Raw genomic sequence first — 27,381 nt, 5'->3', positions numbered from 1 at the left:
AAAATTATTATTTCATTAATCAATTTAGATCACATTTAAGGTTCATAACTCTTACATATGTAAGAGTTCATATTCATCGTTACGTGAGAATTACGTGAGAAGAATTTTTCATTTTCTTAATTCTTACATAACTCAATACATATATATATATATATATATATATCTGATGGTATAATTAGATACTTATTGATGTATATTTAGATTATACGATATTAAATGATGATATGGGTAATGGTAAGCGTATGAAAAACTTGCAATATTATATCTTAATATGAAATAAGATGTAGTGTGCACATACTGATAGAATTATGTCCAGCCTATAAAATTGCAAATCGAGCGATTAAACGGCATAATAGCTAATGCCATTAAGTGATAAATGCAACGGGCCGCGTATGAATAATTCCACACGACACGGATACAATGTAGGGCTTTTGCTAAACGGCTCCATATTTTCAAAATCCCCATAGAGCAATAATATTCAATGAGCTGCACGAGATAGATATATTATTCCTATTGTTGAGAAAGAGAGATGGGTGATACAATATATGGATGGCAAATCCTGGAGATTAGCGCGACGAGAGCGACATGTGGCCTCCCGGCACTTAGCACTACGACCCTCCCCGGCATATCACTATAGCATCCTCACTGAGAGTAGGTATTTATATGTAAAAGGATATAACATACCTACATATATTAGGTACTTATAATACGGTATCGCATATAATCATCGGATAAAGAATAGTACCTAATTTATATTAATATTTTATTCTTTTATGATATATTCTTAAGTAGTTCTGAAGTACAAATAAAAGAACTGATGCGGGTCATTTACAAAATGGTAAACATATATCACTGCTATTCAATTGGTCTGATAAACCATGCGAATGTTACAAGAGCCAATTGAACAGCATTGATGGCTTCATGAAAGGGACATTTGATAATATTTGGAATATCTACGACATCACAATAGATGTAAAACTTTAGAGTCCACTTATAGATCGGATCTTTATTTTATATTTTGGGAGCAATACAGTACAACCGTATGTAAGGTCGGTGCGGGTCACTTGGGCCCATTCAGTAGCACCGAGGCGGAACGAGGCATAGGCAGGGTAGTTGGTGTATAGGTACTTTGTTGACGCCATATGTTGTGCGCATTATCGTTCCGCACCCTGTTAAGATTGATGACAATTCTCTGAGCGCTGCATTCAAATGTATTAGGGCATGTAAATGTTATGCGATCACTTAGTCAAATTGCGAAATTTATTTCACAAAAGAGTTAAGTACGTATAAATTATTGCCGATGTAATAATCATATTCTCTGCCTTCTACTATGTTCAAATGTTTACTGTCTTGTTAGGTTAGTACCTACTGCAAGAAAATTAAAATAAATGTAAAAATGATATTTATTGCTGTACTATCAAATAAAATAAAAATTGTTGTTAAACAATTATTAATTGTACTATTGCATAAGGTAGTTGCTTTAATTGGTAGATATTTTTAGCGTGGTAAAGTGGCGACGCGACTTATAAAATAACGTCTTGTTTGGTTGGTTCTCATAGACCCTCATTAAATTATTCTCTCCGAGTAATTGCAAAAGTGGGATCGTTGTCGGGTCGTCGAACCCCAATTTGGTTTTCACTTCATTTCATTAGCTTGCTCTCGCCAAGTAAATTCTCTCGAGCGGCGCTATTTACCTTTATTCGCTCGCCGTCATTCTGTAAAGAGGACCGCTTCCGTTTTATCCTTTTGAAATTATGTGATCACTCAAAGTCAATTTTCCATTATAAGATACCAATGTGCAATATGAGGAATTCAATTAATAGTTCTACTAGTTAACTATAATAAATTATATCTACTTTTGCCCAAATTTTGCTTGAATATAAATATATATTTATAAGATTATTATAATATAGTTTGCAACGCCAACAATTTATCTTTGCACAACTCATGGTTATCTGGTAGAAAAATGCCATTAGGTGTTAACTCCGCCATATGTACTTTTTACCTATGTATGACGAGCATTGAAGTTATTTAAATAAAAAAAAAATTAATGGAATCTACATTATATTTAATGTCTCACCAACAGCCTATTAAGATGTAATAACGACATATTTTTTCTTAATTCATCTCATCCAAGAATATTTATTGTGGGAGATGAACGATAAAATTGAAGACAGTATTTCATATTTACTTATGTCACAGAGGCCTAATAACATCTAATGACTGTCAGTGTGATCACGCATGCGTACCGATCCCGAAGAAACCTTAATATCTATACCCTTTTTATAAGAGCTTCATTCTCTGGGGTATATTTCGGCAGGAGGCTGTATTGATTTGGGAGGTCGTCTATACAACAATATATAAGAAAATGTAGAATTCTTATTAAGTACTACAAGAATCCCAGATTTTGTAATCATACCTATAACTTTTTAACTTGAATTTTTGAACCAATTGGAATAAAACAATCACTATAATTTAAGTAAAGTTTACCATAATATATTTTATATTTCATATTCAACTGTGTACGCTGGCCAGTGGTTGATGACTGTATGAGGAGGAATCGGTCAGCTCTCTGTCCTTCGTAATGAATTCACTAGCAATTAACAATATTAGTTCGTGATAGACACACACTACACTTGTCATAAAGTAAGTATATATCTACACAATTATTACGTAATTAACAGGTATTACCGACACCAGACAGAAGACACCTTCATCCTCTCTCATTAAAATAATACAAATACAAAAACATAAATATATGTATGTGCTTTCCCCGCAAAAAAATCAAACTACATATATATTACGAATTTCGAACAAAACTGGTAAAGTAGTTTAAACAAAACGATATTTGGCTTTCTCATAAATGATAAAAAACGGAGGCTGTTGTGAGTGTATCGTTCGCTTTGCAGGGTCGTTTTCACCCTTGTTATACCACCAAAACACTTGGCACAAAAAATGTAATGGTGTTTAGTAATGACCCCCTCCCGACGGAGAGCAAATACAAACTGCGTCGACCCGCTGAGATGTGAAATATGGTATATTGTTTTATATTTTTTTTACTTGCGTAAGTAAAGTTATATGACTATAAAGGAAATATATCTAATATCTACTTATATTTTACATTTAGGAATATTTTATTTACGGATGAACATTACCAACTTTACATTTTAACATACAATAGGTGTAATATATTACAGCACAGTTCCTATTGTGAATCACTAGCATTAATAAAATGTTTCTTTTAATGAAAACATATTACTTACATTTATAATACTCACCCATTACAAATCAGTTTAAATTGTAAGAGAGAGATTTTGAAATTCACTATTAGTAGAATATACCATAGTACTTGTAATATCAGTAGTGTAATAATAACATAAATAGTTTAGTAGTGGTAAAGTCATGTGAGAAATACAATCTATCTTCAAGTAAAATTGTGAAAAGGCAAACAGAGAGATAGACACATTTTCGCATATATGTATATAATATTACTATAGATTTCATATCTAAAAAATACTCTGTCTTAATATTTGATCTTGAAATTTCCAATGAAAATAACTTTTATATAATTATTGAATATAGAAATATAATTATCGTTTAAGAGACAATAGCTGGCTAATAGCCGGCACAGAGTCAATGTAATGTTATTATAGGGTGATTCTGACCCTCGGATTCACTTATTTAAATACATCGCTCTGCTACAAATACTCTGAACTGCTACTGTGTGTAACTGATACTTGTGAGAGATAGTATTTTTATTTTTTCTCGCGGCCAAAAATCGGCACGCGCCTACTTTTTAAACAGGGGTATAAAACTTGTGACAACAAGTTAAATAATTTAGTAACACTATATATTTGTCTTCCGAATGTGAAAGAATGCAGATACAATTTAAGACTAGCCCTTAACTCGTAGTGCGAACATGGATATCTTATAAACAAGAGTTGATATAAAAGCCTCTGCTTTTCAACATGACATAATGACTTATAAAGTTATGCTTTGTCTGATTTTGGAGTTGTCACGTAAAACTCATAAATGATATCGCTGAGTTATATATTTATTTCATTCTCAAAATGAAACTTAAGTATTTTTATTTATATTTCAAAGTAGCATCAGATATAAATGACTACATATGATTCCACTATTGCGTAATATAACAGATGTAGAGCATGTATACGAGAAGACACAAATAGTAGTGGATGGGAAAATAAAGGAGAGCAGGTGTGTGGGTTCTGACTCCGAAGTGCGTGCTGGGAATCTAACCGAGGTGCGTCGCGGAAAACGGATTGTTCACCAAATTCAATTACAACTCCACCGCAGCCAGAGTTCTCCGCTTTGATTCCAAAATGAACTACACTAAATCAACTTGGTAGCCTCTCGTGTGAAAGTTCATTGTTTTTATGTGGGCCCTACAATACATTTTCTTTTTTATTAAATCTGATGGCAATGAGACAGCGGTATGTTATTGTATTATAAAACAACAACGACATAGAGATATTTGTTTCTTTTGTAGTTTTCGTACTAATTTTTACTATGTAAAAGTAGATATTATATTTTTGCTCCACCTACACAACTCAAACTATATATAATATCATGACTGAACATAGCGAAATTATATAATTTATAAACTTCTATCTTTCGTGTTAATATTTAAAATTGAAAGGAAAGTGACAACATATTTTAACACATCAAATAGGTTCTTCCTTAAATATTAAAGCGATAAAACTTCCAATAAACAGAGTTTGTCTTAGAATGAATGCTTAGGTATTCATCGGTCAATCGCAATTTATATAGTTTTAAAATGAATACAGATTTGATAAAAATGTAATATTTATAGGAGTTAATTTTTATTAATGACGGGAATTCAGGATTACATTAATTTTTAATGAATAAAGAACGCCGAAGAAATTGAATAAGCCTACTTAATTTATCATTACTTGTACCTAATACGCATGTGTGTAAAAATATTTTTACTGATGATTATTTTCTGTTCTCAAGGTCTCGTAAATGGGAAAGGTATGTTCTGTTATTGTAATAATAATATATCGTAACTCATATAAATGTTTTAAAAATACTCTTTAAAAATACATATATAATGTATATATATACTATACAGGCATAAAAAACAACGATATATCATTCCAGAATTCAAGAAATATTTTAACAACAGTATTTATATCTTGTACATCGCCACTATATATACTTGAATGGAGATTATAGCTAGTAAATATTGAATTTCTATGCAAAAGATCTAATTTATAAGATTAAAAACTGGCTAAAAAATTTCACTGTATACATAATCTCTTATTTACCATAAGAGATATAATGGAATGAATATAATTTCCGGAAAGAACGAATGGATTTTCCATTCCCATACAATTTCTTTTGTATAATACCTATCGTGTTTGTGATATTTAACAAGTAGGCAGAATGTATATGATTACTGAAAAATATAATGCTGGCTATAACGGAATATTCTATTTGTGCATTTTTTATAGAATATACCACTTTTGTATCTCTGAAATATTTCAAGTGTCAATCTATAAAGATTATACATATAAATAAATATATACTTACAACGGTTTATAATGTAACCATTATCATTTTAATATTTTCCGTTCTGCTTAAATATTTATTTCCAAAAAGTATCTACTACAGTATCTATAGACACTAAAATTAAATGAAATTAGCTAAATGATATAGTTTTTCTTCGAGTTATATAACTGTATTTGTTAATATTACAGTAAATCAAAGTAAATACTATTCCCCTAGCGGATTTGTGCGGAAGTGGGCTGAGGTGACGAACATGGTATTACATCCTAAGCTAGGCGGAAATGAAGGGTAGTCTTATTTGTTTCTATTACGGTACATGTCAATCAATCATACACTAAAGCATTTTCATATTATAGGACATTTGTTGCTGAGTAATAGGGAATTTATTGATTATAGTAATTATTTGTTTATTATATTGACGTGATTATATCGAGGTCGCTGATGGTCAGAAATTAATAATAGATTTTATTATACCCAACCAATGTACCTATATATATTTTATTTTATATTACATCATACTTCTCTAATAGGTATTTAAACATTATTGAATATCATGCGTTAGTTACAATTTCATTTGATGATAACAGAATTTTATGTCGTGATAATATTCTATGAAACCAAACTAGTGTCCCGGTTTTTCCAGAATATAATCTACGGCGCGTAACGGAAACGTAAATAATAATAGAAGAAACGTGTAAACTGTATATCAGATATGTACAGTTTACCGTGCAGGTACATTTAAAAGATATAATGTAAAAAAATATGAAAACTAGCAAATTCAAATTCAAAATTCAAAATATATTTGTCATAACGCGAACTCTGCTGATCGTGGGACTACATAGCGCTGTGTTAATTGTCCATGGTTAATTATCATTATTATTATTACACTATGGTGACATTTTTGTTTATTGTCGAAAAAAGCCTGTCTATTTTTATAATACAGAATGGTTTGAGACCATGGTTTCTCCATCTTGTGGGGCCTAGGTCTATATTGCGTTACACATTGTTTTCATCAGCAACTATTACGATTTTCGAACTACATATGTAAGGTATTAATACTTCAGTTTGTAAATTATTTTTAATATTATGACTAAAGTATTAATAAGAATCAGGAATAAGAAACTAAAGTGACCTTTAGTTTCTTATTCTCTGATTCCCCTATCCCCTGATTCTTTCGACTTGTAACATTAAAACAATACCTGCTATTTATACCACTATCAATTCATAACAATTCAACAGATATCGCATAAAATAAAATATCTCAATATTTTATGTGATAATATTTGATAGATCAGTAAAATATCGTATCGCGATTTAGTATAGCTGTATTTAGATTCAGTAGCAAGTTAAGAAGCATTTTATGTACTTAATATTGTGTGAATTTGTTTATTATATTATTTTTTTTGTTAACTCTTGGTACCTTACCAAGCTTTACACATTTTTTTATCGTTATCTCGGCTAATCAATGTTTCGCGGTTACGAGAATAAAGTCGCGAATATAAATAAAATTTGAAATTATGAAGTACCTAAGTGCTTAGTAACATTGCTTCTTTATAAAAATATAATAATCGTTATAAGTAAAACTATAAAAATGACATAGTACTATACTAATGGTAGTTTATATAAAATTAATAAGTACTACTACTGAGATTAAAATTGTCAACAAATGCGACGTAAATTACAAAAAATGCATAATGAAATGAAGTTGGTTCAAGTTTGATCTTCGTACAAAAAATCGAACTAGATTCAAAGTAGCAAGTCTGCTATACTTTATTACAAGTATATTTACGGGGAAGTCATTAAGTGTATGAGGTTGGAGAATCAGGATGGGTCAGCTGGCACGGGGAGATTGGCGCGTGGTAGAGAAGCCCCTGCGGCGATTCGGGGCTTCGCGTGACGTCAGCGCATCTGCCCGACAGATGGCGCCGCACCCCCGACCACATCAAGATAATATCGCACCATGCACGCCAACACTTTAGCAACCGTCAAAATCACGTAAGTGTGTAGCTACTTACTTATTAAGCAACACATATTGACTAATAATAAAAAAAAGAGCTTGTTTTAATACTATATATGATCTAAGTAGATGCTTCAAGTACTTAAGTAAGGTTTAATTAGGTACTGGGAAACAATACATCAATACGATATCAAAAATAGATCCTAACTTGAAATATTGAACGAAAACTATTAGCAATGATCAAGCAGATTTGGAAGTTTAAATAAGTTGTATAATGAAAATATGACATATAAGTAGGTACTTATATGTCATATTTTCATTATAATCAATCTATTAAGTGTCAGATATTCACAATACTGTAATATTATGTTATCTGTGACAATACTGAGTTAAGTCTAGATGCAAATCAATAATAAAAAATAAAACTGAAACATTATTTGACTTAGAACGAATCCTGTTATTTAATTCCTGTGAAGATTCTTATCACTACGCCGCGAAGGTCGCGAAAGATAATAGGATTATTTATTAGACAGCAACTACATAATGTAGGTAGAACAAATTACGAGTAGATAAGATTTGTACGCACGAATTATTTGTAGATTGAAAAGGAACTTTTAGTAAGGCTTATTTACACCATTATTGCACTATACCTAATACTGACTATCTTCTATCCTTTGTCATTATCGGGGATCATTTGCTATCGGTATAACAAATGTAATTAATATATTTGAGCGATTTAATTGTGATTACATAACGATCATTTGAAGAATTCAAAGTTTTTTTATTATTGTAAATTACACTTTAACTTTGATATTGTATTTGTAGTCTCATCCTATCTTTAGTAAGGTTGAATAATAGATTACGAGTATAATAATAATAAATCTATAAAGTATAATTTACAGGCCGCTCAAGTTTCAAGCTAAGCAGAGCTTGTGTTATGGGTTTGTATTAATAGACAACTGATAGAATATTGTAGAAATATTGAAATACATTTTTCTGTGAGCAGCTTATATATATTATTATTATTATTTAAATAAACATGGCATTTGTAACACCAATCACTTATAGATACTTCATACTTGACCATGAATAAAAACTGTGCATAAAATTATTCCTTGTTATTGGTTATTGGAAAGAGGAATAATAATTAGTATGTAAACATTAGATGTTTTGAATGCACAATGGTATAAAAGTATCTATTCATAAACTACCCTATTGTTTTATGACGGTCAGAACAGTAATTACAATGGAATCATCGCAGTGAGGTAAGTGATTTCATGATCACGAACCACGGACACCATATGTCGTTAATTTTATAGTATTTGTAAATTTATCCGTCTACATTAATGACTATTATGAAACATATTCATTTGTAGCATTTATGTTAGGTCTGACTTTCCTAGAAAAAGTCAAGAGGCACTTATTTTGTTATATACATTTTAATTTAGGGGCATTGTTATTATTATTATTATTGTATTCCAGTTTTGGCATTTGTCTGATAATTAAATACAATTAAACCTTAATTAGAAAAATGATTAAAAAGAATATAACTGCAAAAAATATAGTTTTTATACTGCCTAAATGTTACAAGTAATATAATAATCGCCATAAATGTTAACAATAATAGATATATTGTATAATTAGTAATAAATAATGCAGAACATATGACGTGATGTCGATTATGTAAATATACTAATAAATATATGTATATATATATCAAAATAAACATAATAAACACTAGTTTCCAGTGACATAATAATAGTCATACGCGCTCTATTATGTCGACTAATTAATCTGAATTAAAATCATAGCCAACTGAGGTTTTTTTTTAAATCGCTTTCATAATAGGATTAATTAGAGTTTTTTAGATTATGACATAATAGATTTGACTTTGAACTAAGTTAATACGTTAAATATGAAAATCCTCAATATGTTTTATGAGAGTTTCAAATGTTTGGTATATGTGAAAATCTGTAGATTCTCTAGCAAACGATTACAATTGTAGAACTCTAAATAACCATCACATATATTATAGTAAAAAAATTCTACTTTATAGTATGAAGTCAAATTATCTATCAGATCTTATTATCTTGTCTTTTTCAGATTGAACATATGGAATCATTCATGCTGAATATCATAGTTTACTACGACTAGTTTGATAATATGAAGTTTTAGGAGGGTTGTTTAATAGTGAAGATTCGCTAAGTTATTAATATCAAGGATAAGATAATATTAATATTTTGTCAGGTCTCTCGATCTCTACCCGACTGCCCCTGGAATCTAATGCTAATAAATAAACTTTTTCTTCTAAAATGTTGAGTGATTTGACTCGCTATAATAGGTTAGCCTAACCTGAGTTTAAATAATATTCCCGCAATTTTACTCGTAAATGTATGTAAATAATAATGCTGTCGTACTATTTTTTATTATTGTTTTAGTTTATCCTAGATATTAATACTCTTACTCTCTTAGAATATAAGTGGAATAACACAGGTTTATAGGTGTGTGTTATTATAAATATTCACTACAGTAACAAAAAAATTGAAATATGTAGGTATTTCTTCAAACTCGCTAATCTATTTTGTCAATTTAGACAGTTTTCTTACGGCAGAAAATCATTTATTTCTGTAGAAAGTACTTGTACAACGATTAAATTTATACAATATCATTTTGTTATGCATAATCAACTGATTATATTTTTTACATGTAGACATTTAAAAGCACATTATTGCTTTCTATTGTCTAAATCGACCTCGTCATTGACATTAATACATAGTTTATTGATAGATAGATAGATAGAATATACTTTATTTGCAACGTACAGTAAAGAAGAAGCACAAACAATATAACAAAGGACACATGTATCGTTACAATAAGGCGGCCTTATTGCTAAAAGCAATCTTTTCAAGGCAACCTTAGGGAAATGGATTGAAACATCGAACAGGTAGGTAAAATGACATGAACAGGATAAAACTAAAAGGTAACAAATATATAATGATAATAAAGGAAAATAATAATAAATATTATATGAATTAAAATTTATGTACATAATAATATTCATACATTAAACTAGATACACTTACATAAACTATGTACACATTATAAACTACATACATAATTTTAAAGTTAAATAGAATAAACTAAATATAAATTAAAATGCCATACTAACTGAAATTTAAATATTGAGGAGGAAGTCTTTTACTTGTCGTTTAAAAATATGAATGGACTTTGCAGTTCTGATAAATACAGGTAACGAGTTCCATAACTTGATACCAGTTACAGTATAGGAATTGTGATAGAATTCAGTGGAATGCGAAGGAGTGGAAAGCAAGAGATTTTCGGAAGAAACAAGTTTATTGTTATCCAGGTAAAGAAAATTTAAATATTTGTTGCTGCTTATTATAAAAGTATGTTTTACCCTCTCTTGAAAAGTTGTTTAAAACGGAGCCTAAGTTTTTAAATTAGGTAATAAGATTTCTTTATATACTTATGTATATTTTAACAATTCTGTTTATGTATTGAAAATAATATTTTATAACATATTATGCACATTACGTTCACGTAAATTGTAGTTTATTTTATGCGTAAAATTAGAAACATTATAGTGTTTTAGAAATTCAAGCATAATGAAATTATTTATGTAAAATAGTAGACCGATGAGCATAATGCTTGTTACCAATTTACAAGTCAATATAAAACAATAGTCTGCGTGATTAGATAGAAATCAGCTTATTGAGCAAATTAACCATTTTCCTCACTTAATTATCTGTTTTGTCTTTGTTGTTGATTTATGTATATATTTTTGTAAATATTAGAATATATAATTCGTCAATATAATTTTATCTCTATGATTACCGTATCTATAGTTCGGGTACCTACTTCGCTTAAAAAAACTGGCAAAACCTCAACTAGTACACTTTTATGATTTAATAGGTTGATGGTAAAAGGGTGGAAATTAGGGGTTGTATGATTTTTAATGCTACATTACAAAAAAAGAATAGTCCAAAAAATAAAAAATAAATTTAGGGATGGACTTATCACTTAGGAGTATGAAAAATAGATAGTAGCCTATTCTCAGACCTTCTGAATTTGCATGCATATTTCATAAAAATACTGTCAAGCCATTTCGGAGGAGTATGGTAACTAACGTTGTGGCACTAGAATTTTATATATAAGATTTGATCTTATTTAGAATATCGTTTTTGAAATGTGTATATGTTTAACATATTTAATACTTAATGTTCCGTTCTTAGTCATAACAAAATTTAACGATTAGGTGACGACCGTATGTGACATACGGTCGTCACCTATAATCGTTTACTTAAAAAAGTTACCAATTTAGTTTTTAAGTTTGATATCGCATTGCAAAGTTATTTATAAATGGATAAAATTTAAAAAAAACATTTAGTGAATATCAGGATAAGGAACCTAATTATGATTGTAAAAGATTGAAGATGATTAATATATAAAAAATATATTACTCTAAATCACCTTATTTTAAGGATAAACCTTATTTAAACAAAATATAGTTCGTACAGATGCAACGTATTCCTATTTCAAATAATACGTGTTATATAACACATATCAATCAAATGCCTGTAACCTTAGTGGCAGTGGCATGATTCTCGTGATGCAGCACGCGACCATAGAGCCCGACGAGGTCCAACCGGCACAAGGACATGATCATTACCTCATTATAATTATGTAGTGACCGTTGACAACAGGTATGGATGACTTGTGGAATTTAAAAGATTCTGATATGATCATTTGCTTTTATTCGGTATCAGATTTGTCACGCGCAGACATTATACCTAAGTGCTTAATTCTACGTAGAGTACAGATTACTAGATATATTAAATGTACAATTTAATGTTGCTAATGAATTTTAATAATATAATTACTAGATTTAACTGTAGACTGTAAAAAGTAGTATACGTAGGTATGTCAGTCTTGCGTTGCTTTATAAGTTGTGTTTTGGTTGTAGGGTCAGATTAGGTAGTGAAATTACAGGATAAGAGGTATGCCATCTTAGTCCTCTGTAGTGGCAAAGTATGAATTGTATTATTGCTGTTCCATGGTAACGTGATTTTCGTATTATTTTTCATGTATGTATATAGACAATAGTATTCACTTTCATGAGTGGGCCACTCCAATTACATAAAAAAGCAATATTAGATATATCTGTAAAATAACCGAGTACAGAGGAACACCTTAATCCTTAAGGATGACATTAGGGCGTACCATGACCGTCAAAGATTATTTTTCATGCACATGTCAATAGGTAAATTAACTTACATATTTCTAAAATATTTGTTTCTAATGATATACTTACTATTATGGCTAGTAAAATTAAAATTAGGTTTTTATTATCCATAAACTCTATGACGCTGTCCATACACATGTTTCCTTTCGTGAAAGTGCTATAATATTGGAGACTATATAGGTCTAGCAAATTATCTTAAGTGTGGATATATTTATGAAAAATAACAAATTAGAACAATGTATTGTAATTAGACTTAATAGGTCTAAATCTTATTACCAGCATATATAATAGGATTGAAAATTGAAATGTATAAATAATAGTAATAATGAAAATCGTTGTTAATTTTGTTATATCCGTGCTTTCATCGATAAAAACCTACTACGCAATGAAACGAAAAATTAGTCTTTTTTTATACAGGTAGCGATTAGGATTAGTTGCAGTCGTTTCTGAGATCAGGTAAAGGATAAAAAACATATAACTACAAAAACGCAGGAAGTAAAGATTTTGTAATATCAAAAAAATGTTTTGTTGCCAATTATAACAATCTAGAACCATTAACAAAACTTTAAACTAAAATAGTAATAAAATAAAATCAATCAAAAGCAAAAAATTCGTTTTACGTTTAACGTTTACGTAAAACCGTGAAGTAGTTAACCATGCTAGGTTATGTTTTAATTTGAAAATGATCTTTGAACCTTAATTTAATCAACGATCACATTTTTATTTAGACAAATCCTTCAGATTCAGGTTCAGATTGTTCATGATCTATGCATTCGTCTCACTTTGAGGTATAGGTATCATTAGTCGTATTTTGTAGTGTAATTGCACATGTTTGCATGTAGTTCCATGGTTTTAGTTACTTACAGACTTCCTTTTGTTAAGTCTTCTCTATGCAATGTATTAACACAATAGATAATTTTATTATCCGAGACATTTGTATCGGTTAATAGGTAGTTTTATTGACCAATCGCCTCGTAGAGTTCATATATTATGAAACATGATTACATAGATGTTGGTGTATCTACAAAGTGATGTTAAATGCAGTACACAGGCATACACGCGAATATCGTCATTATTTTACAAAGAAGCATAACTAAATGCAGAGCCGTGCGAGTGGCATGCGTCCGATATTCAATTACAGCTACCGGAGACCAGCCAGCGGCCGTGTGGTGGCTGAGTGGCTCCCGCGACTTTACGTCACGCTTGCGACGCTTTCTTTTTAATCACCTCATTAACCCGCAAAACATGTTCACAGAAGAATAATAATGGCAACTTGAATTCCAACTCGAAACCTGATTCCCAGCACTTACCAAAGGAGGGAAATAAAAACTTCTCTATATTCGCTGGCTTTGTTAATGGCATACATGATCAATTAAAAGAAATATACTCATCCACAAATCTTTCGCATGGAGCACCAGTCGTAATAAATTATAATACAAATAAATTTGAGTGCGCTCATGAAAATATTTGTTTAGCAAACAAATCGTCCCCCCGTTGGTTCGTTGCCCTCAGGAAGGGCTTGTAGTGGTTGGTAAACAATTATACCTCTCAGATCAAAGAGTCGAAGTATCTATGCAAAGGTTTTTTCGAGTGCTCATTTGTTAATTATTGACACGTTCTGATAATTTATATTTAAATGTAGCTTATTTTATCTTCGAAGAGATTGTAAATTCTCTGTAAAGATCGTGTTATTCACTCACTCATCAAAGTCTTCTGTGAATCCAATATGAACCCGCGGGTTTCTTTTCTGCACTCTCATTTTATATGAATGTGGCGAGTAAATTCAAAATATTTATATAAAAACTACTACTATATTTATATTTTACAAGACTCATTATTGCATAATTTATACTAATTTTATAAATTAGAGAAATTTTATATGAATTATTTATCTTCTATCTGAATAAATTCGACGAAGTCACGGGATATAGCAAGCTTATAATAAATTCGATCTTCACCAAATTTAATAATAGATTTAATTAGAAAGGCAAAATGTAAATATTTTGTCCATGTATTTAGATGAAATTGCGTTTCATTTTCCTGTTATAACTGCTGTAAACTGCATCTCTTAAGTGAATGAAACCATATAAAAAAGGCAAATCGGATTTGAACATCGAGATTTCATATTTTGTTTATGTTTATAAATACTGAAGAATTTCTGTAGTAGACATCTACTTAATCTTTAGATTCTTCTTTGTAATAAAATAAAAAAATATCGCAGCGTAACTATTCTCAATACGTCTTTAAAATCGTATTTTCAAAGAAATTGAAGCAAGTTGCCATTCACACTGTTTGCCTTGTAAGTACCTAAAGACTAAACTGGACTTTAGGTTTTGTAGGCTGGTTTAAACATTGGTTATGGTTTGGTTGATAATTGTTTGCCAAATGTATTATGTAGTTATTGACATTGCACGATCATTAATACAGACGAAGGGCCCACTTATTAATTTTAATAAGTGGGGTGACTTTTGAGGGGCGATGACAGGCTGCTATGTTTGTTTTATTAGTTTTGATTTTTTATGGCTTTGTGTTTTAATATTGATAAAGTTCTACGGTATTTTGTTGAACACTGAATTCATATAACTTTTTATTCAAACAAAAAACTCTACAATTTATGTAATATATATTTATACGAACTTTAAATATTTTTTCTCTGCTCAAACTATGTATATTCCAAAATGACTGTAGATTTGAATTGTATCTGTAGTGAACCTAATAAGAAAATATATAAATTTTATGAAGATTGCAATTCGTCATGTACGGTCAGTAACCTGGTGTTGACACGTCATGAACATTTCGAATGAAGTCGCAGATATCTCGCAAATTGACGTTCTCAGTGCGCCTCTAAAAAAGCACTACTGAGGAGGAAACTCCTTTTATCGTCAAGTCCGGCGGTAACTGAAACACCAGATTCACTGTATTCAGTTCTGTTGAATAAATTATTGGTCCTTATTTTATATCTTTCTGATATATTATGTCGGTATTGGAGTATTTTTATTTGCACAATTGTGGCTTTGCACAACAGTATTTTTCTGCGGGTTTGCGCTTACGGCGAAACCAGCAATTGCGTGAACCCACAATATAAATGACGTTAACGCTAGAATATTAAATGTTTATGTAGACACGTAGCGAATTTCCCATAGCATTTTACTTGATTCAACTTTATAGCCTATGAGTAGATAACGAATTATTCAGAATTAATTGATTACTAGGTATGTCATTTTTCAATGCAAAAACAAAGACAAAAACAAACATACCGTCTCGAAACATACAAACATACTTTTCTTATATATTTCTTTTTCTTATTATCTTTCATATGATAATGGAATAGTACACCCGCCTGTGCTATCGTTTACGCTGACGGTGCACCAGTGGAGGATGATAGAGACAGGTCAGTTAGCCCATCGTGCTAAAATTTCCATGAATTTATCACGACGGTTTCCAGAGGAAACCACGTCGAGCTCAACCTGACATAGTACATTGATAGCAATGGGGTTATTAGTCCAAATTACTAACAAGCCCCTTCCCCTTGTTCTGAGGAATTATCAACTGTCCATGTTAGTCCTCGTAGTAGTGAACGCAATCTTTGACATACATATATCCATATTTCGCTTGGTATATGTATTTTGAATACAACGTGGCGGGGGGTGAGACTACTGCTGTCTTTCGAACTAATTTTTGTTATGTTATCGGTGTTTCCTTAACAGGCCAGTCAGTTAGGATAATAATTTAACACATAGTTTTTTGTATAGGACAGATTGGAACTCCTAACCACTTAGGCATTATTCGGGGTAGTACTAGACCATGACGCTCTCATAATAGTTAACTAAGCATAATTTAGATTTCGAGCGGTCGGGTGTTACTTATAGAGCTAACACAGAGTCGTGCCTACCCCATAACAAAACCCTATTGCGAGGGCACCAGGCCATAAAAGTGTTTCGGTCGTTGGCGCGTGCCGCCCGCAGCGCCGTAGCACATCTCTAAATTGTGTTTTAACCTAATTATAGAATGATATAATTTTTCGGTTCCGTTATAATCAGATAACGCAAACATTATCGAATTAAAGCGCCGTTTTCCAGCAGGCGGGACAGCTAACGAGGCCGTAACATACATCAATAATTCATGATAACACTGTTAGGCGCGTTTTGAGTTTAGACTTTACTACCTAAAAGAGTTTTCTTGCTAATATTAGACGTGCCTATTCGTTAATTTTAAATAGGTATTATTATTTTGAAGTAGGTAATTATGTATAACAAAGTAGGTAATTAATATTAGATAGTATTTAACTTGTTTATCCTTTAATACCATTTAAAACAGCTATTTTTAAGCTTTATTATCGACTATTTGGACAGTACTAATTTTTTAAATATTTTTAATTTGAATGGATTCAGGCTATTGTAACTTAATTGAAGACTCCCTAGGACCTGAAGGTCACTTTACGTTTACTTGTTGGTGGTCACTACACAAAACATTTCTTTTCGAATCAGTCCGGATAGTATTTCGACTTACCTATACGGTTGTTCAACGCACCATTAATATAAGCACTGCAAGATCAGTTGTTCTTTACAGGAATACTTGAAAGGTATAAACAGGCCTTAGTATACGATAGTAAAAGAAATTAGATGTCGTATTCATGAATATATTTTTATTTCATAAAATATATATCAGATGAGTTGTTTACCACGGTTTTACCCACGCCGAAATCGTTATCTGTCGTTGCCGCCGGAATTTCCAGAATTCCCCTCATAATGGATGTACCTGGTCAAAAGAAACTTATTTTCAAAACTTTCAGTTTCTAGCCTGAACCGTAGTTTTTAAGAGCCGTAGGTAGTAGAAATATAAAATAGCCACGGTAATGTGAGTATGAAAGACGATCTATATCAGTGATTAGTAAACATAGAACTGACAGCACACTAATAAAATAGAATACTTCGGGACGGTATAAGTTGATCTTACAAAATATTATGATTCTCTACATTTTAGCAAACATTAATGATCTGTAAATAGGGGAAAATTAATGTTACAATGTTATTGTTAACATTTATCGATACGTTACGGATTATATGATACGATCCCGATGGTTTGATACCGCTAGCAATTTCCCATAGTAATCCGATATTGTAGCCCACCAGCACGCGCCCACAGAAGAAAACACTCCTACGGGGAGTGGGAATCATATTGTGGGACAAATTTGATTGAATCTGAGTATAAATTAAAAAAGAGAACTTTTATCTTTTTTATTTAATTGCTTACCTAATGGTAAGCGGTAACCATCACCTATAAGTTTCATATTAGTCTCGTGATACCACTCATGCGTTACTGTGGACTGAAATGTAATGTGTATTCATGGTCTATAATTTCATTACCGTATCTCTCTTCAACAAAAACACAGCTCACAAAAGCAAGATAAGCATCTTGGCGGGCGGGTGGAATGGGCGAAACTGAACGCCCACGAAAAAATTTCAACCACGCAGACATATTTAAAAAAATCTACCTTTTGTTTATAGCCATATATGTAGGGTACTAGTTACTCAAAATAATTTGGATATATTTAGTTTATAGTTACATTTATGTATAAATACCGTATCTCTATACATATCATATACAAGTTCTAAAATAAATAAATTAATAGTCAATGTAATAGTCATAACTGAAATCAAATATTCAATATGTCATAAAAAAAATAACTGCATGTTTTAAAATAAAATTTGTTTAGAATGTTATAGTTACTGAAGATTGTTTAGTCTTTTGGTATTGTAGTACATATTTGATGGAGAGTGAGATACAAGCGCTAGCGTTCAACAGATCAAACTTTATTTTCATTACCCTCCCATAATGGATAATTTGTAGGTACTTACTCTACTGTCTACTACAGGTATACTATATAAGAGAATAAATTGATGTAATTATATTTTTTTAGGTTAATAAACCACTCATTATACATAATTTCAATACTTTTAGTAAGTATTTTAGGATGAACAGAAAGTTTGTATCATAAAATTTCGGTATAAACGTTACTGAGTGATATCACCTACGTGATATTGATAGAGTCCTCATATCCTTACTAAAGTTAGTATTTTAAGTGATACCCATATTATATCAAAATAAAAATTTTACATCATATATCTCGAAGAATAATATGCGATGTTAGTATTGTGTCTGTTTGTTATTCAGTAAACAGAAAAGAGGTCGCCATGTACTCCTGACACACCAAAAATGACTTTTACATAAATATACTTTGCATCATTATTATTTAACAATTTTTTATCGTTGTATGTGTATTGTGCTAATCGTCAATCGCATCGGAAGTCGAATCGATAGGACGCACTTCTGAGAATTCTTATCAACTATCACAATTCTGAGTACCTTACGTTGCTTTATGTAGACATATAGGAATGTCTTCTTTATTTAACGCATGAAAAAGATTAATGAGGATTATATTATTTTTATCACAATATTTACAATCATTTGCATTCTACAGCATACTTGATATTGAATATATTTCGATTTCGATTTCAATTTGCTTCTTGTATAGATATGCATTAAAGTTACGAAAAACGTATAAACAAGTTGTCACAAACTATTTTATATTTGAACTTGTGAAGTTACACTCAAAATCAACGCTAATTCTCAGAACTGTGTTTATGTGCATTACCACGACTTCTGTGTACTTATTTGAATCAAATTCAAGAATTAAAAGAAAAAAAGTATTTTTCAAAACTTCAATGTACAAATACACAAAAAGAGATGCACATGGCGCACTTAATACGTAGTGGCATATTCTCCCAGTCAACCATAGGGCAAACAGAGATTCATGTGGGTGGTGCATTACCAAAATTAACTAATTTTAGTTTATAACAATTTAGCTTATTTCTTCAAACTGTCGGTTTTGGTGATGTAGAGGGTAATACCGGAAACTGGTTGTAGTTTAATTTACCTAAATGTATTTAAACTATGTATAGTTTAAAACACTTATATATCTCTCAAGTACATTAATACTACTACATATATAAGAGTATTGCGTTTGTACATACCATAAAAAAGTGTATTAAGAATGTACTAAGTGTTCTATAAAAAATAATATATTGACACTTGTAATTGTTATTCGTACTATGTTTAATATTTATCCTGTGGCATGAGATATTACAAAATTCGGTAATTGTGTTAATTAGACACGAAGCGGAGATATCGTAGATACATAAAGGGTTTGTTTCAAAGAGTTAATTTTGAAAAATAGAGAAATAATAAAATGATGAAATCATATGACAGCGATATTTAACGAATATAATATAAATAAAGAAAAATAGTGTAATAAAAATAAATATCAAAGTTCTTAAGAAGTAAGCTATATATAACATATTAATTTTACGTATTTTTAGATTATAAATAAGAATCATACTGAATACTAAGCGTTTAATATATTTAGTATCATAAGATGACAAATATAGAATATGAGGATCGTATAGTATCGTATATATAAATGAGATAAATTTACAACAATTGGCGAATGTTTTAACAATTAATATTTGTTAAATACCAGTTAAATACTATACAGTGTCCTCCATTCTCCGAGAACTAAATCCACTTCGATTTAGGAGATTTGTAGAAAAGATGCATGAGCAATGCCGACACACTCCAAAATTCAGAACCCGCAATTACACTGGGTTCGGCGCACGCGTCGATGCCCTCGGGAACGTGCACGCGACTGTCCCCCTCAATCTATACTACAAAGTGCTACATGGGATCTGTCGTAGTTGAATTGATTATATGATCACTAGATGCTCTGCTGCGACTTCGTTTGCATAAAAGTGAGTACATACATATAATATGATAAGATGAATATTCATCCCCACATCACGTTTAAAACCGAATTTACGTTATTATTATAATTATATAACTACTATATTGTAAGGTTTTGAAAAAAGTATAGGTATTGGCTCTTATATTGTATACGAAAATTGCTGTTATGAATGTAAAATGTACCTAATAGGAATCACTGTCCTACTCCAAACAATAATATATATAATAGACGTAATTTTTTTACAGTTATGCATAAAAAAGAACTAGTCACGTTAAAATAAATTACCTACCTACATTATATTTACCTAAATACCTAATTTGAAGTTAATTGACTAATTTACACAAAGAAATTTCTGAATTTCATAACTTTTTGTCTAGGTTATGAAATTCAAAATGATTAATTTAGCGTTACATTTTGATTTTTTCTTAATTATATTATATCAGACAACTTATGAAATAGTATCTATATATTTTGCGTAAGCTTTTGTTATATAAAACTATTAGGTAGGTACGGCAGATGTAAATTGCAATTACTTATCGGTACCATTTATTATAATTTGAAGGAGACATTCGCCATTCGTCATGTAGGAAAATAAATTTATTTAAAAATATAGTGAACCTAAAAAGTAGTGGGATATTTCGTAAATATATTTAAAAATTTATTAAAGATATTTTATGTGAATGTTACGTGGTAACTATATACTTCAATAAGATGTAATTCAATAGTGTGATGTTTGGTTCGCAATCTGTTTAATTTTATGAGCAAAGTCACAACTAAGATATATTGCCTCCATGGAATTGACTGCTATGTTTTTCATTCTACATCTAATCGTAACTATAAGTTATATCACAATTTATATCTTCCAAAAAGAACTATTGTAATGTTGTCTATTTCTTTTCAATTAAAAAAGATTGAATAATTAATCGCATAACTATTAAATTCGATATGTTATAATAATATGAGAATTTATAGCAATTTCATTATATAATTAGTCACTGATTATGTTCATTTATCCATAAATATTTTACTAAGCTGCTTAATTTGTACTTTTGATGACTATTTTTAGAGTCTCGTGAAGTCTATAATTTTTACAAGAGATGTGAACATAGAAGCCCAGTATTTAAAAAGTGTAAATTATTCGCATGTAATTTAGCTCACTCTTAAAACCTGTGAACAACCATAGATGATTGTCGATTCCTCCACCAAAGATACTTAATATTTATGGATCTAGCAACGTATGTTGAATCTATTTAAACTTATTAAATAGATCCATTAAGTATACATTGCTAGATCGAGACGAGTTATAATTTTTTTATAGAGTAGGTGACAAACCAACTTGCAGCTCACCTGATGGTAAGTGATTAGCCGCCGCCCATGAGCACCTGCAATATCAGGGGTATTGCAAGTGCACTGCCAGCCTTTTAAGAAGGAATAAGCTTTTTTCTTGACGGTTTCGATATCGTATCGGTTCGGAAATATCATTGCTGGAATAGCATTCCACAATGTGGTTGTGCGTGGTAAAAAGTTTCCAGAAAAACGCACTGTGAAGAACCGCCATTCATACAAATGATCAGGATGGTATTTTAGTTTCTGGCGGGTAATACGGTAGTGAAACTCAATAGCCGAATTACCACTAGTATTAATGAATACATTTAACCGAGATAGACTTTGTACGAAGAGATTTGCGTGAGTTCTTCTGTCATATATCTCAACCACTGAGCAGTTTGCTTGTAAGATGTGATTCAGTTGAATGCTGAGAAAAGAAAGAAGTGAAATTAGAGGATACATCTTAGTCATTATATATTGCAATGTATATGTGGTATGTTACCACATAAGCCGTCACATCGTAACATGTTGTCTGTGTATAGGCGACAGTTATCATTGAATATCAGGTGGACCATCAGCTTCTTTGGCATTCGAGTTATATAAAAAGAAATTATCGAACGTTACTACGGTACTACAAGTAGGTATGTACCTATACCTATTTTTGCCTTTTGCATTTTTTATAAATCCGACACTGACCTACTGGCTCGAGTCAATTGAAACCAAAGCCACGTTTCATAAACGTGCCAACCTGGGGTCTGTGTTTCTATTTAGGGTGTAAAGACTGTATCGTGATTTATGCCGTCGTAAAGTTGCACACACCGGTGCCCTCGCGTTCGCTTGTATAATTTATCGAGTGCGCAACGCAACTCTACGCGCAGGTTACGCTTGACCAACGCCTAGACGGGACTGTGCCGATTTATTGTTCGATATTTATAGCAGCTATACTGAGAGTTGCAATACTATAGATTTTTGAAAAAAAAAAACATGTAATACTGTGGTCAATCACAATTGGTATTAAGATTAAATTAACACACCGCCATAACTACTCTATGTAGTTTCATTTAGTTCATTTGTCTATTATAATTACCTAATTCAAAATAGTTTAGCGATACTTTCGGTACATGCTAATTGTTAAATGGTAAATGTTATTCGATTTATGGTTGCTAAAAAGAGAAGTTGGTGTTAAATAGAGAATAGAGTAGTGTTTAAGTAGAGCTATTTACCTATATTTAAGCCAAATTGTTCAGATAAATTAACATTTACAGCACTTCTTGTGTATCTTATAATTCGCTCATCCAATAAAATATTACATTATAAGTTGACACAACAGATTAATTAATTATTTGCATTGAAATATTTTCATATTTTTTCTACTAATAAAACAAAAAAGTTAAACAATTCTATAAAGATTTATTTAAATTGTTAAAAAATAACAATTTAAATAAATCTTTAACTTAAAAAATAAGTTACCTATAAACTATATTAATTTATTTTTATTATTCGACTGAATTATTCCAGTCCTGTACAATACATATATAAGTAAGTTTACTTACCAGTTTAAATTTATTTCGTACTATAATTAAATTACTACCTAATATATAAAAGCCTAAGTACCTGCTCGTGTCTAAAATAAGTTACAAATGGAATTTAATTAGAAATTAAATGATCAGTGCTTAACCTGAAATTGCTTTCAACGCAGCTTGTACGTAAAAAATGCTGACAGTCAAAAGCAAAGCGTGGACGCTCGTTACCCGTAGACGCTAATATCTTCCGCTTGGGAATGTTGCGAAAATTCTCTTTACGATCGATCGATGGGTGTACCGTATAGTGTGGATTGGTCGGTGGGCGTGGTGACTGTTATCATTGCAGTGTACCCGACCAATGGCGGTAAGCCGGTGATAAGAGGGTTGGGGTTGTGCGGTGGGGTGTCGGCAGTGTGACGGCCGGAGCGGCTCGGGGCGGCCGCGCTGATCATGTTGGGTACCATGATGTACCCGGGCGTAGACAGCGCCGACCTAGAGGACATGCGCGTTCCACCTATACAGCTTGAACACTTACCCGAGGTGTTCCTATGTACGTAATGTTTAGTGTTGTGTGCGTTTTATTCTACCGATAGAGTGTTAGTGTGGTGTTTCGAGAGCTATGGGATAAGATAAACTTACCACGGATATTGATAAACCTGATTGGTCATAATACGATTATAATAGTAGTATTAGCAAATATCTTGATGTCATTTATCTTTTTATGTGTTATCGTTAATAGACATGTCTATTATACTAGATGCACTTTATTTAATAGACTTTAAATAATAAATAAATCATTGAAATATATGATAGAATTATATATTTTAATGTTTATTTACTAATTAGGTAAACAATCAAGAAACATTTCAAAATGTTATATCTAAGTTCACACTACAATAATAGAGAATAAATGGTCGTAGATATTTGTCTATTACTTTGGTCGTCGTTTAGATTGACTACTTGAAATAAACACTGAATACAGAATAAATAGAGAAAGCAGATAAATATGCCCAAAAGTCATAATCTAGACGATGCATCTGAATTTTAACTTCTATGATTCTGAATTGAACCCTGGACTTCATTGTAGCTTATTCCTATATAGCAGTCACAGCACCGAAACAGAAGTGTCGATGTAATAAATAATATAATATTCAACAATACCTAAGTAATATTTTACCGATATAGACTGAGCATTTATTAACATTGAATACTAAAATAATTTGTTGACTATTACAAATTTATATAAGATTTTTACAATTATATGTATATTGTATAATTAGAGCACAGTGCATTGATTTATACACAGAAGATAGGTAGTAGATAAGATTAGAAGAACGTAAGTTCGATGTGACCGACATCAAAAAAAAGTTCACGTAAATTTATTTTTTTCACTGACTCTCCGGTGAAGGTAACACCGACATCAAACCAAAAATTAATCCGAGAGATGGCGGTAGGTTCGCACTATGCCACGCTAGATTCAAACATATTCCGCAAAATATGGGCATATCAAGTGCGTTCACCATATTGACAGTGCCTCTGAGTACCCCATCTGGGATACCAGTCGTGACAATATATTTTTAATTTTGTATTTATCTATATAAATTTATGCACATAAAACAAAAGGTAAAAGTACTATTAAAATTATATATTTTTTTAACACAAACGATACTAAAAATAACACAGCTTACATGCATGTTATTATTTACTTATATACATTATAAACAGTATCTAGATTATCTGTTAGCCTCGAGATCGGGAAGTGAAGTGCCCTCATTTAATTGTCATTTTCTTGGTAAATATTTTATCTATTACGTCGATGTGAAATACTTATATAATATGATAAGGTTCTAAGTATTAGTCACGGTTAGTATGGCGAAGACCATCTGAATTTTGAGGTGTATATACATAAATTCTAAATATCTCAAGGTTTGAAAAAAAATATTTATCCAGATTATATCCAATATATTTTTAAATTATTTTTTTACGGATGCCAAGACAATTGTTATTTGACACACTTTGTTAATTATTTAATGTGTAAGTATAAGTAAATACTAAAAATTTCTTGCTACAATAGTACTTTGACAAGATATGCATTATTTTGCTATACGCGTGGTTTCCTCTTCCTCTTCTCTGCAAGCAACGGGTAAGCAACCAAGCAATTATGGTAGTCGCATTCATCGTGTATAAAAAACTAAATAATTTTTACTTACATTTCATTTATTAACAAAATACTACATTTTAATAACTAACTACAACTAAAATAGAAGTTACATTAATCTATGCTATAACGAATATACCCCATACGTCGGAACGCAAACCACAGATAGGACAAGAACACAGTCGTTTTACAGATTAATATGAAATTAACAATATTCCAATTAAAACTGTCCAACTACTATGTTGAAATTGGGACATCGAGGCCTCATTTATTCTTCGGGGCGTGTAAGTTCTGCTCACTACCAGTTTAAAAGGGCTGTGCACTGCATATGTAACACGGACGACAGAATCAGGCATGTTTTGTTACAATGAGTATGATTGGCTGTATAGATTCGGGTATATTTCTATGTATAATATGTATCTATGTACAACAATGCCTGAGATATTACAATTACGTTAATTACAGAAGTACATCTTAATTGTCGAGATTATTATTGTAATAGAGATTGCTATGGGAATTATGTATTTAACAGTTGTGGTAGTTTTCATACATACCGACAACTGTTACAGCTTTCCATCAGGCAGACTGCAGCGTTATCAAGCTTAAGCAACATTACCTCATACGAAGAAATGTAAAATCTCGTCCAATTTTGCTGACAAACCTCGTACGCCTTCATATTTTGAGGGATTTCCGTAGGAACTCTCATACAAGTATGTATGATAAAAATCTCCTCGTAACGAAGAGCTAACATCTGATACCATGCAAGCATACGGGAAATTTCGAGCGGTTGATCTTCCTGGTAATGGCCTGTAAGATTATTTGCCTTAAAACCACATAACAAAGATCTGTGTAACTGCGAATATTGATAGATAGAATTTCTTTTACATATTCAAAATGGTAGGTAGTGTAATAAATTCCTTTGGTGAATAAATTACATAGGTAAGTTATATTAAATATACGTGGTTATGTATATTAGGTAATAAATTACAAACTACATAAGTATCTGTTTTAAATTTTTTGATATGACGTACCACTGATATTTCTGCAGAGCGTAGATATATAATTGTCAGAAATTTATTCATCAATTATAAGATTATTTTTGATTAATATTTAAATATGTTACAATTGCATTTTAATGGAAATACATTATAACAGATAGGAATCTATTCATAAATCAATGAAGACCATTTTATACACGACTGTATATTATATTAAATAAATTTTATGTTCATATTTACAGTATGTCATAAATTATCTCAATACCATTTTTTACATTGTAAATTCTATATTTTTAAAAACACTTTACTTCAATATAAATTATAAGTATCTAGTATTTAAAAAATATATAATATCATATTGATACGGGGTGAAATTGCAAAAAGATTTAGTCAGAAATTATTTCATAAATTAAATGGATCTTTAAAGGAACCTTCATCATGAAATATGGCTTATACTTGAGACTGGAGCAAATTATATGTACAAAGTTACACGGGTGCTCTTTTTCACCAATTTCTATCGCTAACAACTTGCATTGCAAACTTCCGGTTTGAAAGGCGCGGTGCCATATTAAGGCTATGAAATTAATAGCGATCGAGGCCAAACAACTAAAATTTAAACAATTGCAACTTATGTGATCGTTCGGGCATGACAAAGTAATTTTCTGATACCACTTTGAGGTTTGGGTGGTATCCTTCCAGGATTCCTGTGTTTTTAAATAATGTAATCTCTGAATGCTACTGTTATTCAATTTGTAATAAATTTTACTAATTTACTATCATATCTGAAGATTGATAAGAAATTCAA

At 31.0% G+C, this 27,381-nt stretch overlaps 1 protein-coding gene across 3 annotated transcripts in view; it reads left to right on the top strand.

Annotated features, from left to right (window-relative positions):
* Positions 1 to 27,381, top strand: part of LOC131853516 (LIM/homeobox protein Lhx3) — a 52,139-nt gene that overhangs the window by 10,258 nt on the left and 14,500 nt on the right. The window contains exon 2 of one of the 3 annotated variants that reach the window (XM_059204426.1): positions 4,996 to 5,013. The exons of 1 other annotated variant lie outside the window; for it this stretch is intronic. In XM_059204426.1, coding sequence (XP_059060409.1) covers positions 4,996 to 5,013 — 18 coding nt within the window. Of the gene's footprint in view, positions 1 to 4,995; positions 5,014 to 23,854; positions 23,971 to 27,381 lie in introns of those variants that run through there. One more of the 3 variants, XM_059204428.1, reaches the window with a different exon arrangement.

The sequence above is a fragment of the Achroia grisella genome, unplaced genomic scaffold (genome assembly GCF_030625045.1).
Source record: "Achroia grisella isolate CSIRO2021 unplaced genomic scaffold, CSIRO_AGI_Agris_v1 utg903, whole genome shotgun sequence".
Lineage (NCBI taxonomy): Eukaryota > Metazoa > Arthropoda > Insecta > Lepidoptera > Pyralidae > Achroia > Achroia grisella.
Note: the sequence above shows the minus strand (reverse complement) of the source record. Positions and strands in the feature narration are given on the sequence as shown.